The sequence below is a fragment of the Apodemus sylvaticus genome, chromosome 5 (assembly GCF_947179515.1).
Source record: "Apodemus sylvaticus chromosome 5, mApoSyl1.1, whole genome shotgun sequence".
NCBI lineage: Eukaryota > Metazoa > Chordata > Mammalia > Rodentia > Muridae > Apodemus > Apodemus sylvaticus.
The window spans coordinates 50,798,237-50,810,957 of NC_067476.1; the positions used below are offsets into that span (position 1 = coordinate 50,798,237).

At 53.7% G+C, this 12,721-nt stretch overlaps 1 protein-coding gene across 2 annotated transcripts in view; it reads left to right on the plus strand.

The window, feature by feature from the left end:
• The first annotated feature begins 336 nt into the window (after positions 1-336).
• Gad1 (glutamate decarboxylase 1) overlaps positions 337-12,721 on the plus strand; it is a 41,446-nt gene continuing 29,061 nt past the window's right edge. For both annotated transcript variants that reach the window (XM_052182660.1, XM_052182661.1), the window contains exons 1-5: positions 337-526; positions 1,940-2,082; positions 5,309-5,371; positions 10,638-10,796; positions 12,139-12,381. In XM_052182660.1, coding sequence (XP_052038620.1) covers positions 2,004-2,082; positions 5,309-5,371; positions 10,638-10,796; positions 12,139-12,381 — 544 coding nt within the window. In that variant the 5' untranslated portion in view covers positions 337-526; positions 1,940-2,003. The remainder of the gene's footprint in view (positions 527-1,939; positions 2,083-5,308; positions 5,372-10,637; positions 10,797-12,138; positions 12,382-12,721) is intronic.

The following is a 12,721-nucleotide window of genomic DNA, read 5'->3' on the forward strand; positions in this document are numbered from 1 at the left end:
AGGAGAAAGAAGAATCGCCTAGTGAGACAAAATTCTTCGTAGGAATTATATTTTCCTTGCTTTCACCCAACATCGCCTATCTCAAAAACAATTTAAAAAAACAGAGCGTGCTGAGTGTATTCTGGATTACTCATAGGACTTTGTTTCCCCCCCCCCCCCTCTGCTCGCAAACCCGTGAGCTGGATTTATAATCGCCCTATAAAGCTCCAGGGGCAGTCAGACACCTGCAAAGGAGCCCCAGCGCTCGGCGGACGAGCGGCCCCCGCGAGCAGCGGCCTCGTGATTCCCCCCGCCGAGCGGGTCCCCGCCTCCCCACTCCGCCCCCGCCTCCCCCAAGCCCAGCGGCCGCCTCTCCTCCCGATCGTTCTCTTCTTCAGGCTCTCGCGTGCCGGACCAGGGATCGTGCAAGCAAGGAAGCAGCCCTGGGGTGACACCCTGCACCTAAGCCTGTGGCAGTGCCGAGACGAGCGGAGGACGCTTCGCGGAGGAGTCGCGGGAGGGTCCAGCTCGCTGTCGCTGAACCGAGGTGGGTAAATACCGGATCGCCCGGACTTGCCAGGGGCCAGCCTTGGCTATTCAGCCCGGTGTCCCCAGTCTGCGTTTTCTTGTCCAACCCTTTACCCCACCCCACCCGCGCGCGCTTGTCGCCCACCGTCCACAGCCGAGGGCTTCCCGCCAGTCCTGTCGCAGCTGTGGTTTGGCGCCCCCTCCCCAGCCCTGGCCCTCCAAGCTCTTGCAAACCTTATCAATTTCATTCGGGAGGACACATAAAGGCTGAAGTGACACCAGAGCCATTTTCACTTGCGCTTCGGGGATCGGAGCTCACGGCTCTCGGAGAAGCGCCTGGGTACAGCGGCAGAAGGTGCGAGGAGCGATAACCTGTTACTTCCCCAGCACCCGCGATCCACCGCCGCCCGCCGAGCTGCGAGAGCGCGCGCGGGGGGACAGATGCTCTGCCCGAGGGACGGCTGGCAGAAGGCGACTGGTGGGCTCGGCTCTGCGGGGTCTTAGATTTACCCAGATTAGCGCTCTCCTCCCGCTCCTCTCATTCTTCTCCCCGTCTCTTCCTCCTCTCTCGACCTCTCTCCCTCAATCTGTCCGCGAACGAACAAGCACCAAATAGGGGAGCCGCGCACTCTCCTATCCTAGATCTCTTGCACCCTAGGCGCAAGTTCGCCAACGGGTGACGTTCTCCTTTTTACCCTCTGCCATCTTCTCTGGCTCAGTGAAACAAACTCTGGGGACTAGGTAGAGTAGAGACAGTGAATCTGGGACGGAGCCTCGCCCTAGGGTTGAAAAAGCTAGAGACGAGGTGGGACTAGAAACTGACCAGGCAGGCTCGACACGCTGCCTTTTGGCTGTCTGGATTGCAAGGTGACTGATTCTTAGAGGGTCAAGTCCTGAGGGGCGGGGGACCTTTTTCTGCTCACCTTGTCTCACCAAAGTCCCTGTCCCCGACGCTGTGAGCCTCCTTCTTTCCAAGGAATTAGCCAGACACAACAACGGGAACCAGACACCGAACCAGACGTGCCCGCCCCGCACGCCCTCCCCCCTCCTCTTCTGCCCGTCCGCCAGGCTGCTGGGAGCCCAATGGGGCTTGTCACGGCTGGGCTGGAATTCGCTCGAGGAGTGCTCCCTAGTGCTCCTAGCCCTATCCTCAGCCCATCCCTCGCGTCCTGCACCCGCCTCCGGCGCCCCTTAGCTGTAAGCCTCACTCGGGGCACCCCGTTGCGCCTGTAGACTTGAGAGTCGCCCGGGGCTACTGTGCCTGCGCCCCAGTCCCGGAGCTAGCGAGCGCCTCCCCACCCCCTCCCACCGACCGCGCACCAGGACCTAGCCAGCTCGCTGCCCTTGGTCTCCCTTCTGTCTCGGAGACTTCGGTGCCCCGGGCCGCAGGACCTAGAAGCTCTCCCGGCACAGCTCTCCCTTCTGTTTGCAGCCTGTTTCTGCGCCCAGTCCGCGGGGGACCCTTGAACAGTAGAGACCCCAAGACCACCGAGCTGATGGCATCTTCCACTCCTTCGCCTGCAACCTCCTCGAACGCGGGAGCGGATCCTAATACTACCAACCTGCGCCCTACAAGTAGGTCCTGCCCCAGTTTCCTATTAAATGGACTGCAGCGAGGGTGGGGGCGCTGGCACTGCGGGAGGCTGCGCTGTCGGAACGCGAAAGGAGAGCGTAGAAATGATGGGGGCTGGGTAACAAATGGAGCCCTACCCCAGGTTCCTGCTTAGAGGTCATTTGGCTGCCAGGTTATTCCCAGGGCCCCGAAGAGCCAGGACTTCACAAGGGCCGAGCAAAAAAGATCTTTGGGGTCTAGAGGGCAGAGACGTGCAAGGCACTGTGTTGTGTTTTCTTCTGACGGGACAACAGGGGTCAGAACAGAGGGGCGGTGTGAAGAACCCGGAGTCTCAGAGTCTCAGCGAGAACGGTTTTCTAGCCCTAGGTTTAAGATGAGACCCGACCTCCTCCTCTCCTTTCCCTCACGCCCCCCCCCGCCCCCAGCGCTGTACTCACAGTCCATAATCAGGGGAAATTTCGACGTTAATTGCAGCTTTTAGAAAACTCTGGGTCCCTAATTGCTCCAAATTTGCGTCTAGCTATTGACGAGTGAGGGCGAAGCCAAGGGCGTGAAAGGTGCACAAAACTGCCTGAGATTCGATTAATTACATCTTAGAGACAAAAAAAGGGCGAGGGAGGGGCACTAGGCATCATCCAGACTGGCAAGGTGGGAGGGGGTGGCAGCTAGCTAGGAGGAGAAGCGGTTTGGCAAACCGGGAGGCAAAAGCATCCCTGTGCTTTTTTTTTTTTTTTCTTTTTTCTAGAGACCTGTCAGCAGGTGACAAGTCTTGGGGAGAATAGGGAGACCAGATAAAAGGGCATTTGTGCTTCCCCATCCATCCGATCTGTCTCTAATTCAGCCTGACTTTCTAACTCTGCACAGAGGACTGGAGTCATGGGATTTGTTTATCTTTTTTTTTTTTCCCATGTCTTTCACCACCCCTCTCCCAAAAATCTGTCAGGTCCAGACAGCTCCGGGCCCCCAGAATCTCTACAGAAGAGAAGCTGAGGGAGATCGATATGGTCGAGGGTGCTTTATTGTTGCGATTTTTATGGCACTTATTGTAAGCCCCGTGGAAACAATAGTTCCCATGAACATAAGTGACAAGAAGAAGGCAGGAAAGCCCTTCCGCCTCAATTTCTTGGTGCAGACTCGTAGGCAAGAGACCCTAAGTCCTCAGGCCACCTTGCAGTTCTCTTAGCAGCCCCGGCTTCCCGCACACAGGCAAGTGACAATTACCCAAAACAATAAAGCTGAGCTCCGAAGAGTCGTCAGTGCCGGCGGCACGTGATCCAGGCCTTGGCGGTGGAGCCAGCGGTGGGAGCTGGCCCCGCCGAACTCGAGGCCTGCGCCCCTTTTGTCTGTAGATTGGGCCTGGATAGATTTATTTTTTCCAGTCCTCCCCACATCCCCCTCCACTCTTTATCCTCCAACACACACTGTTATTTTTTCTGTAAGGTTGGGGGCCTCCCTCCACACTAGACACCCCTACATCTTAGCAGATCACCCCGTAGTCCTCAAATGCCCAACCTCAGCCAAGGCCGAGGCGATGATCTGTGTCCGCCCAAGGCGTGGTGTCTCTGGAAGCCACCTAAACGGAGGCCAGAGATCTAAGCTCCCCTCCCCCCTACTCCACCCCCGCCCAAGCCATGGAAGAACAACCCTTCCCTGGGAACCCCTAACCCTTAACTGATCAGCCTGGGAGCGCTCCTCAACTCTGTCCAATTTCCGTCCTCCCTGGAAGACACACCCCCACCTGCCCAGCTTGCTGTTGGGCTCTGCCTCTGCAGGGTCTCCGGGAAGGCGCCCCTTTCTGCTCCGGTCCACACCCACACCTTACACACCTTATCCCAGCAAGCCCCTGGCAAGCAGGGGCTCTCCTGCCTATCTCCTATAGAAAAAGACATTCTCAACTCCGGCCACAACAAAGGAGCTCTCGACCCAATCTCTCTTCCTTCCTTTTTATTTTATTTTATTTATTTTTTTAAATTAACGCCCAACTTGGGGCGCGGGGCGGGGACGGGGGGATAGCACTGGAATGTTTCTGAACGCCAACCTCAGGCCAAGTGACCTTGAGAAACTGTAGCCTCTGCGCTGAAAAGATTTTGTCACCTGAGTCTTAGACCTACACCCGTTTCCAGGGTTCTTTTGGTGATTAGATGAGATTGGAGTTTAAAGAGAAAGCACCAGATACTGGGTGGAAGTAGCGTACTATTATTACGGGCTTGCGCTTGCACAGATTTCCAGGCTGTCAGTGGAATTCCAACCGTGACATCCTGACTCTCGACGTCAGGCCGGTCCCTCGCCCCTCTGGGGCTCTGTGGTGCCTGAGGTTTAATGGATGTCTCTCTGCTTATCGCACCCAACACTGCCGCGCCGCTGGGGTGGAGGATGGGAGGCGCCTTGCTTGGAGGGCTGGGGAGGGGATTTCTCCTAGGGCCCATCCCAGGAGTCCACCGGAAGGCTTCTCCGGACTGTAGGCTGCCTCTTTGCGTTCTTTGCTGGGAGTTAACGTGAAAGACCGGTAGACCAGAACGCCTTGAGAATGGCCCAGGGAGAAAGGGGAGGAAAGGAAAAAAAGGAAAAAAAAAAAAAAGCCAAGTCCTGCGGTCCGCGTTTCAGACCCGGAGGAAAGGTGCTCACACCAGCGTGCTTTAGACTCTAGAAGTCGGAAGGGTTAATGAGGGGCAGGTTGCGAAGGGGGTTGGGGGAGTGGGCTGAGGCCAGGACGGCTGGCGCACCATTGTCTTCGCGCCTCCCCAGTTTGACTGGAGCAGCCATGCGAGTCCGATCATCTACTCAAATACTATTTTTCACCCAATTAATTCCTGAACTCTTCCGCGACCCCATTTCATGCCAGTTTATTTTAAGCTGCCACTCGGCTGGAGACCCGCCAAGAAATTATGAGACGTTTGGGTCCCAGATGCCTCTGTGTTCCCTATCTGAGTGGTTGTGTTGTCACCCTTCAAGTCCGAGGACTGGGACCTGGGGCTGGGCCTAGCCGGTGGGTACTGGGCCACGCTAGCGCTAAGGTCTGATCTTTGTGCTTTGACGGTAGCCTCTGCTTTGGTTAGGGATCGCTTGGTGGCAAGGTCCGTGGCTGTGAGCCCCAGTTCTCCAAAACATGGTTCGGTACCAGGGATCACTGTCTGAACCTTGCTCCTTCCAGAATAGAGCTTTCCATGTGGTTTTTCATGAAGACCTCCACAGCCCTCACTAATTTCCCTCCTGTCTCTCTGCTCCTAGCATATGATACTTGGTGTGGCGTAGCCCATGGATGCACCAGAAAACTGGGCCTGAAGATCTGTGGTAAGTAACCAGGCCCTCAGAGGATGGGTTTTCGAGGGTGGAGAGACTGAATTTGTAGGAGAGTCCCCCATCCGGAGGGGGACTCAGACCCTTCGGTCTAGTATTCTAACTGCTTTACTGTCCCAGCACGCAGCGGATGCGGCCCCTTGGAGGCTCTGACCCTCCCGCGGCCTCTCTCACTTGGCAGGAGAGGCCTTTTCCTTTGGAGTCCTTATGACCAGAAACCGCATAGTTCTAGGGACTCATTTCACCCAGTATGGCCTCAGAAATTGGGATACAGCACCCCCAAGCGGCAGCCAGGCTCTCCTCTCCGGCGCTGGGCTGCTTGGACTAGTGCGGTCTGCTCTCGAATCTGTAAAATCTCATAAAAAGTGTGAACCGGTCTGACTTTCCCGGCGAACAGAGCAAAGGATCTCTCAAGGCTGGGGCTGACCCTTCGTGATCACTCACTCCATAATCATCCCTCACCTTCATTAGAAATGACTTCCCCAACTTGTGCGGTTTGCACCTAACTGCCACGATAATTCAAATTTCGTTCCTGGGGCTTCGGGGGACCCATGAAAGGAAAAGGGCTGCCTCCAGCTCTGGGTGACCTGTCTAGGGGAGATGCAGGCAGAGCGGGCTAGACCGTTTGCCCTGCAGGTCTTCGACGGCGAAGAACGGAAGGAAGGGGGGCAGGTGCGGAAAGGGGGCTGCAAGGAGGGAGGGAACGTTGGAGAGGGTGATTGTCTGGTACGATTTGCCAGCAGGAAAGAAAAACAGATCCGAAAGCTGGAGAGGAAAAGGAAATCTAAAATGAAAACGCCCAAGGGAAAAAGGGGGGGGGGAGGAGATTTGTTCGAAGGGACACAGATGAGTGGTTCCGGCTGAACAATGAGGACTTGCTTTCCTGACTACATTTCACTGTCTAAAATTCTCTAGCCTTATCGGGCCTGAAAATACGGGTGTCCCCGGGCAGGGGGTGGAGAGGCGGGAGAAGATTAACGAGAGGCTTATTAAAGAGCCATCCGTCAGCTGCTGCGCTCGAGATAGCAGCCGAGCGGACGCGGGGCGCGGAGCCCTCCCCAACCTAGGAAGCTCAGAGAACCCCGAGGGGAGTGGGTGCTGTTGAGGCCTGACCTTCCCGCACCCCCATGCCCCTCCCCCTGCTTCCCGGTCTGTGGCTGTTTCGCATCGCTGGGGAGAGCGGTTATTTAGGGCCTTTGGAAAGCAGCGTCCTTCCTTCCGTGTTTGGGGGTGCAGCGCCCTCCTTGCATCACTGGGGGTCTGGATCCGGGAGTCCAGTAATTGCGAGTGGCGAAGATCTAGTGCATTTGCTCAGTTGCAAGACGTAGTGCATGCATTTTCTGGAAAAGCTTAGCCCTGCGGCCATAGGACCCAGAGCTTTGGGGACGTGACCCAATCCCTGGCGCTCAAAACTGGTGGGCAACACCAGAAGCGTCTCTACGTCGTCGACAGCCCCGAGCTTTGTTCTATTAATAGCCTCTTCCCACTCCCACCCAGCCATTCCTGGCTTAATGGTCCGTTTCCTGCCTAGTCCCTTTCGGCCCTCGCCTTCTGCCTCTGTCGCTGGGAGACCGAGTGGCAAGCAGACCGGAAGGAGCCCGGGGGGGTCTCCAGGTGAAGGCTACTTTTCTTAGAGGCTCCTGGCCTGTGGGAGAGGGTGAGTAGGGACAGTCGGCATCCTCCTGCCTCCTGATGCTCTTGCTACTGGTTCTTGGAAGACAAGGTCCAACCGGTCCTGTTGGGAACAAACCGGATGTCCTGAAAGGAAAGGGGGCCAGGATAAAGTTAGAGTGGTCGAGACAGGAGTGGAGGCTCATTTTTGGTCTCTTCTGACAACCAGTGTCATGAGGCAGTGGACAAGTGGACATGCAGGTGGGGACTGTCATCCTTAAAGAGATTCCTCTCTGTAACACACACACACACACACACACACACACACACACACATGAAGACAGAGAGGGAAGCAGAGGATGGGACTTTCCAACAAAATAACCTAAGGATTCATTTCCCATGCTTTGGGCCAACCCTGGCTTTCCATTTTAAGCCAGTGGAAGCCAAGTGTACTAATCAACTAATATTGACCCTGACTCTACAGCCTCTGTTCCAGCCCCTTCCCAAACTCACTTAATCCCAGACCTTTCGGTGTTTCACCTTCTAGGCCTTGACAGCCAAGGATCTAGTAGTCTCTTTCTACCCTGGAATCCATCACCCTGGAAGGCCCCCTAAGCATCCGAATACCTTGCTAAGATGCAGTTCTCACCCATGCCCTACCCTGCTTCTTCTTACCCCAGGAAATGAAGCTGCAAGGATGGCCATGGGGGATCACTCACTACTCATGCTCTCAACTCTAGAGGCTGAACCCCAGGGAGTAATCAGTGGGTTCTGTGGAGATCCAGCTGCAGGCACAGCGGCATGACCTAGATAGAGTAAGCAGCAAGTGTGTGGCAAGAACGGGGCTCTGCCCTGGGTCTCCCATCACTTTCCTCTGTAGAGGCCCAGAACTTGCTCCGACCCTCCACATGTGCGTCTAGGTTTTTAATCATTTGCCTATTTTAAAGAGAGAGATATCTCAGGTACTCCGTATCCCTGGTTTCTTAGAAGAAGAAGAAGAAGAAGAAGAAGAAGAAGAAGAAGAAGAAGAAGAAGAAGAAGAAGAAGAAGAAGAGGAGGAAGAGGAAGAGGAGGAGGAGGAGGAGGAGGAGGAGGAGGAGGAGGAGGAGGAAAGTGTAGACAATCTGTAAATACGCTGTGTGCCCATTTAAAAGAGAAGAAGAAGCTCCTTTCTCTAAGTGCTTTGGTGGGGACTTCAGTGTCCCCTCTGCCCAGGGCCATGTGTCTTTAGGCCACACCAAGCTTGGAGCTCCACTTGCAAACAGCTGTCTGGAGCACGCTGCTCTCGGGTCCCACAGGGCTCACTGGGAGAAAGTATGAGGAACAACCATCAGCAGAGGGGAAGTCCTTTGGGGATGGCTCGGCATCTGTGACTTGAACCAATACAACTTCAAGCTCTCTCTCTCCTGGGACAGTTGCAGGCTAGCCCTAAATGCTGGTGGCTGGAGTATAGAACAACAGAGAATATAGGGTGTTCCTGGGAAGTCCCAGGGACCCCTAGCTAGGACCCCTTGCTAGTCAGACCGTTGTGAAAACAGTCATGTAGCGTGTGGTGGCACACGCCTGTAATCCCAGCACTTGGGAGGCCAGAGGCAGGCGGATTTCTGAGTTTGAGGCCAGCCTGGTCTACAGAGTGAATTCCAGGACAGCCAGGGCTACACAGAGAAACCCTGTCTTGAAAAAACAGGCAAAAAAACAAAACAAAACAAAACAAAAACCCAACCCCCCCTCAGTCACTAGTGTTCCCTATTCAGCTTCCTCCCCCTTGGAGAAGTGAATAGTTCTTGGCAGGGCCCCTCTGAGCCAAGAGGAGTTTGGATCATTTTAAAAGATCTCAATAATTAACAACAAAACAATACTTTCCTACATAAGGTGAAAGAAGCAACATTATATATTAAATGTTCACATCAGCAATCTCTAGTATTAAAAGGGGGGGGAAGGGCACAGTTAACATGATCACACCAGTGTTTTAAACACAATTTACAATGTGTTTCACACAGTAGGAATGTGCTGTGTGAAAAATAAAACTGGGATCTAGAGAAAATTCGGATTCTTGCATTACAGGAAAGAGAGCCCCAAATGGCACACAGACCTAAAGTTATGTCTCCCTGTCTCATCAGCACATCTCTGGGTGAGCCTGTATGGAAACCATCTTGGGAGAGGATATCTAAGGCCTAATCTCCCTGCCTCTGGCTTCCAAAGGGGTGCAAGGTAGGAAGATGTGGGGCTCTCAGGAATGAGCCAGAGGCCTGGGTAGACGACAGAGGCCCCAGAGTAGGTCTTAGATGGGCAGGACCACCTTTCACTGGGTTTGGTTTGGTTTCTCCAGCCAGACATACTCTCTAACCATTGTAACGGACAAAGGGAAGCAGTGCCAGGGGCCAGGACCCCGCATCCCTCTAGTAGATGCGTGAGAACTGCCTCCTGCATCTGGACTCCAGAATCTTCACTTCCACGTCTCAAGAATCTTGGTTTCTACAAAGACAGCTTTGGAGTCAGCAAGAAAGTTCATGTTTTCCCTCTTCATCATGCTGCCTCTGGAGCTACATTCGAGGCTGTGTTGGAGCTCTGTCGAGGAAAGAGCAGGGTACAGGGCTTGGACAGGGAAGGAGAGCATGTCCCAAGTTGGCAGGGAACCCCAAGTCCAGCCCATTGGGGTTCAACCCTGCTTCCTGGAGTACTGCTGAGGGTATTTGCACTGTACACCATGGGTAAGTGAGATTTCTCCGTCTCCTTGAGAGGGCAGTGATGGGGTGCGTGGATCCCAGCCTGAGCTCTGAGCTCGGTTCACTATGCCTCTTGGAGAGCTTTCTATCATGGCCGCAGCAGAGGTGGCCAGCTGCCAGACAAGCTTCTGGATGATGGGAGATTGGGCTCACTTCATCCGTCTCGTTCTGAATAAATAACAAACAGCTCTTCTACAAGTGCTCCATAAAGACTTAGAGCTAGGTCCATGTCAAGGCTGGGAGACATTGAGGCCTTCTCGTCTTTTTCTCTGATGCTTTGATCAATGGAGAGAGGTTCAGGAATATGTGCACTGCATATTTAAGTCAAAAAGTATTACACCTGCGATAATTACCTTATCTTTCCTTCCTCTGCTACCCTCACCCTCCTCCCTCTGCTGCCCCGCCCCCATGCAGCTCCTTCAGATGTCCTCCCCTCCCCCTCCCTGCTGTCTTCACTCTACAGTCCTTTCCCTTCCTCCTGCTATTGGGCTTCAACCTCTTCCTTCTTACGTTCTCATCCCCCTGGGTTCTATAGCCCACAAACCCAATGTTGGCAGCATCCTCTCTGGGTCCTTTCTTTCCAAATCCCATCCTGGGGCGGGTTACTGGAGTGGAAGCTGTCCGATCAACTTAATTCTGAGTTTGCTGTCATGTTCAGAGAGGAGATGGGGCTCACTGGCTGCCTTTCTCTCTTGCATGACTGGGCCTGTGCCACTGATGACACTTGACACAGCCCCTCCCGGCTGCAAGGCAAGTCGTGCACAGTCACTGTATATAAAACATAGATACTCGGTGGTTTCTTTTCTCAGCAAAAGCGAAAGCCTTGCTTGAAGGGTTAGGCTGGTTGGCCAGCCTGGTCAGGAAGCCAGCCTTTTGTGGCTGGGTACTTCCCAGTTTCTCTGACCTAGCTTTTTGCACTTTAGGCTTCTTGCAAAGGACCAATAGCTTGGAAGAGAAGAGTCGTCTCGTGAGTGCCTTCAGGGAGAGGCAGTCCTCCAAGAACTTGCTTTCCTGTGAAAACAGTGACCCGGGTGCCCGCTTCCGGCGCACAGAGACCGACTTCTCCAACCTGTTTGCTCAAGGTGGTTCCTCCCCAGGCCCCACCCAGCTCTGCCAGTTTGTCTTGATTTTTCTCCCCCAGAAATTTTGCTTCTTTCTCCAACCAATGCCGTTAGTCCCCGTGAGCCCTCCTGAAACTGCTCCTCTGACGTTTGTGTTTGTAGAGAACAGATTCCCTCCTTTCCTTCTGCCCAGGTCCCTGCTGTTTTGGAAAGTAGTTGAAAGATATCTGTAAATTATTCAATTCTAAAGACACTCCCAGAGGCAAATAGGGACTCACAGAATCTCAGGAGCTAAAGGAATCTTACAATCAGAGGATGGAATAGTTCCTTTATTAGCCTTTATCCTCCAAGATTACCAGCCCAAACCCCAAGGCCCAAACCCCACACCTGCTCCTGGGAAGCTGTGCATCTGAGTCTCATGACTAAACTTGGGAGACTCTGAAGAGATTTCTCGAGATTCTAATGGCTCTGCAATGCAAGCCTTGGGAAGTGTTTTACCAATCTTTCCTTGGTGGCTCTGGGAACTCCCACTTCCCTTAGCTCCCACAGAACCACGGAAGCCACAGCCTCACTGAACCTCTGAGACAGCCATGCGTGAATGGCCACACAGCTTATTCTTGTACACTCCTGGAAACTTCACTCAGGAGACCCAACAGTTCTTCTTCCTGCTCGTCCCCCTTTCTAATTCTGCTCGACAGAGCCTAGAACCCAGGTTATTTCCAGATGCCTTAAAAAAAAAAAAAAATTAAGGCCCCAAAGGATGACGCCAACAGGAAGACAGTGGCCCCTCTGGCACCTTTTGGAGCCCATACCTGTATTAGCCCCAACCTCTGCCATCCACAGATCAAGTAAATCATTAACACCAAGCCAGATGCACAGGGACACCTGGTCCCCAGGAGACCAACAAATGTACTTTACATCGTGTTCCTCCCAGGTGTCCATTCAGCAGATGGACAGCTGCCAGGGTCAGCTGCTCAAGGTTTCCACTCCTCCCCCATCTGAGCAGTCCTGACTATTAGGAAGTATCCGAAGCCCTAGGAATGTTTCAGATATCTGTGGGCATAGTGCATCCTTCTGGGGACTAGCTGTCCAAATCTCAGTGTAGACCCACCTCCTGGAAAGCAACTGAGCCCTCAGCAGGCTGCTGTCCCAGGAAACCCTTGAGCCTCTCTGCAGGCTGACCCAGGAAACCCCTGAGCCCTCTGTAGGCTGACCCAGGAAACCCCTGAGCCCTCTGCATGCTGACCTAGGAAACCCCTGAGCCCTCTGCATGCTGACCTAGGAAAACCCTGAACCCTCCGTAGGCTGACCCAGGAAACCCAAGCAGGTCGTAATCACTGTTTGGCTTCCTCTCTCTGCTTAGATCTGCTTCCGGCTAAGAACGGGGAGGAGCAAACCGTGCAGTTCTTGCTGGAAGTGGTGGACATACTCCTCAACTATGTCCGCAAGACGTTTGATCGCTCCACCAAGGTTTTGGACTTCCACCACCCACACCAGTTGCTGGAAGGCATGGAAGGCTTTAATTTGGAGCTGTCTGACCACCCCGAGTCTCTGGAGCAGATCCTGGTTGACTGTAGAGACACTCTGAAGTACGGGGTTCGTACAGGTAAGAGTAAAAGACGGGTTGACCATCTGCTAGCTGGTTGGGAGCATAGCCAATTCATTTTGAAGAGGTCTCAACCTGGTGATGGAGGGAACCAGGTGGCCAGTGACCACAAGGTCACCATGGGCCACAATGGCTGAAGCAGGTCTGGCAAAAAGTCATCATTTCTTTTATAACTAAAAAAGGTACAGCTATAGGGTGACAGGTTATTTGTTTGTTTGTTTGCTTGCTTGAGTTTTGTTTTAGGCCGTTTGTAACCCAAACAGAGCAGAGTGACCTGTTCCTTTGTCCTTTCTCTGGTCTACCTCATTCTGTTTCATTCTAAAGACCTCTACCTCTATCA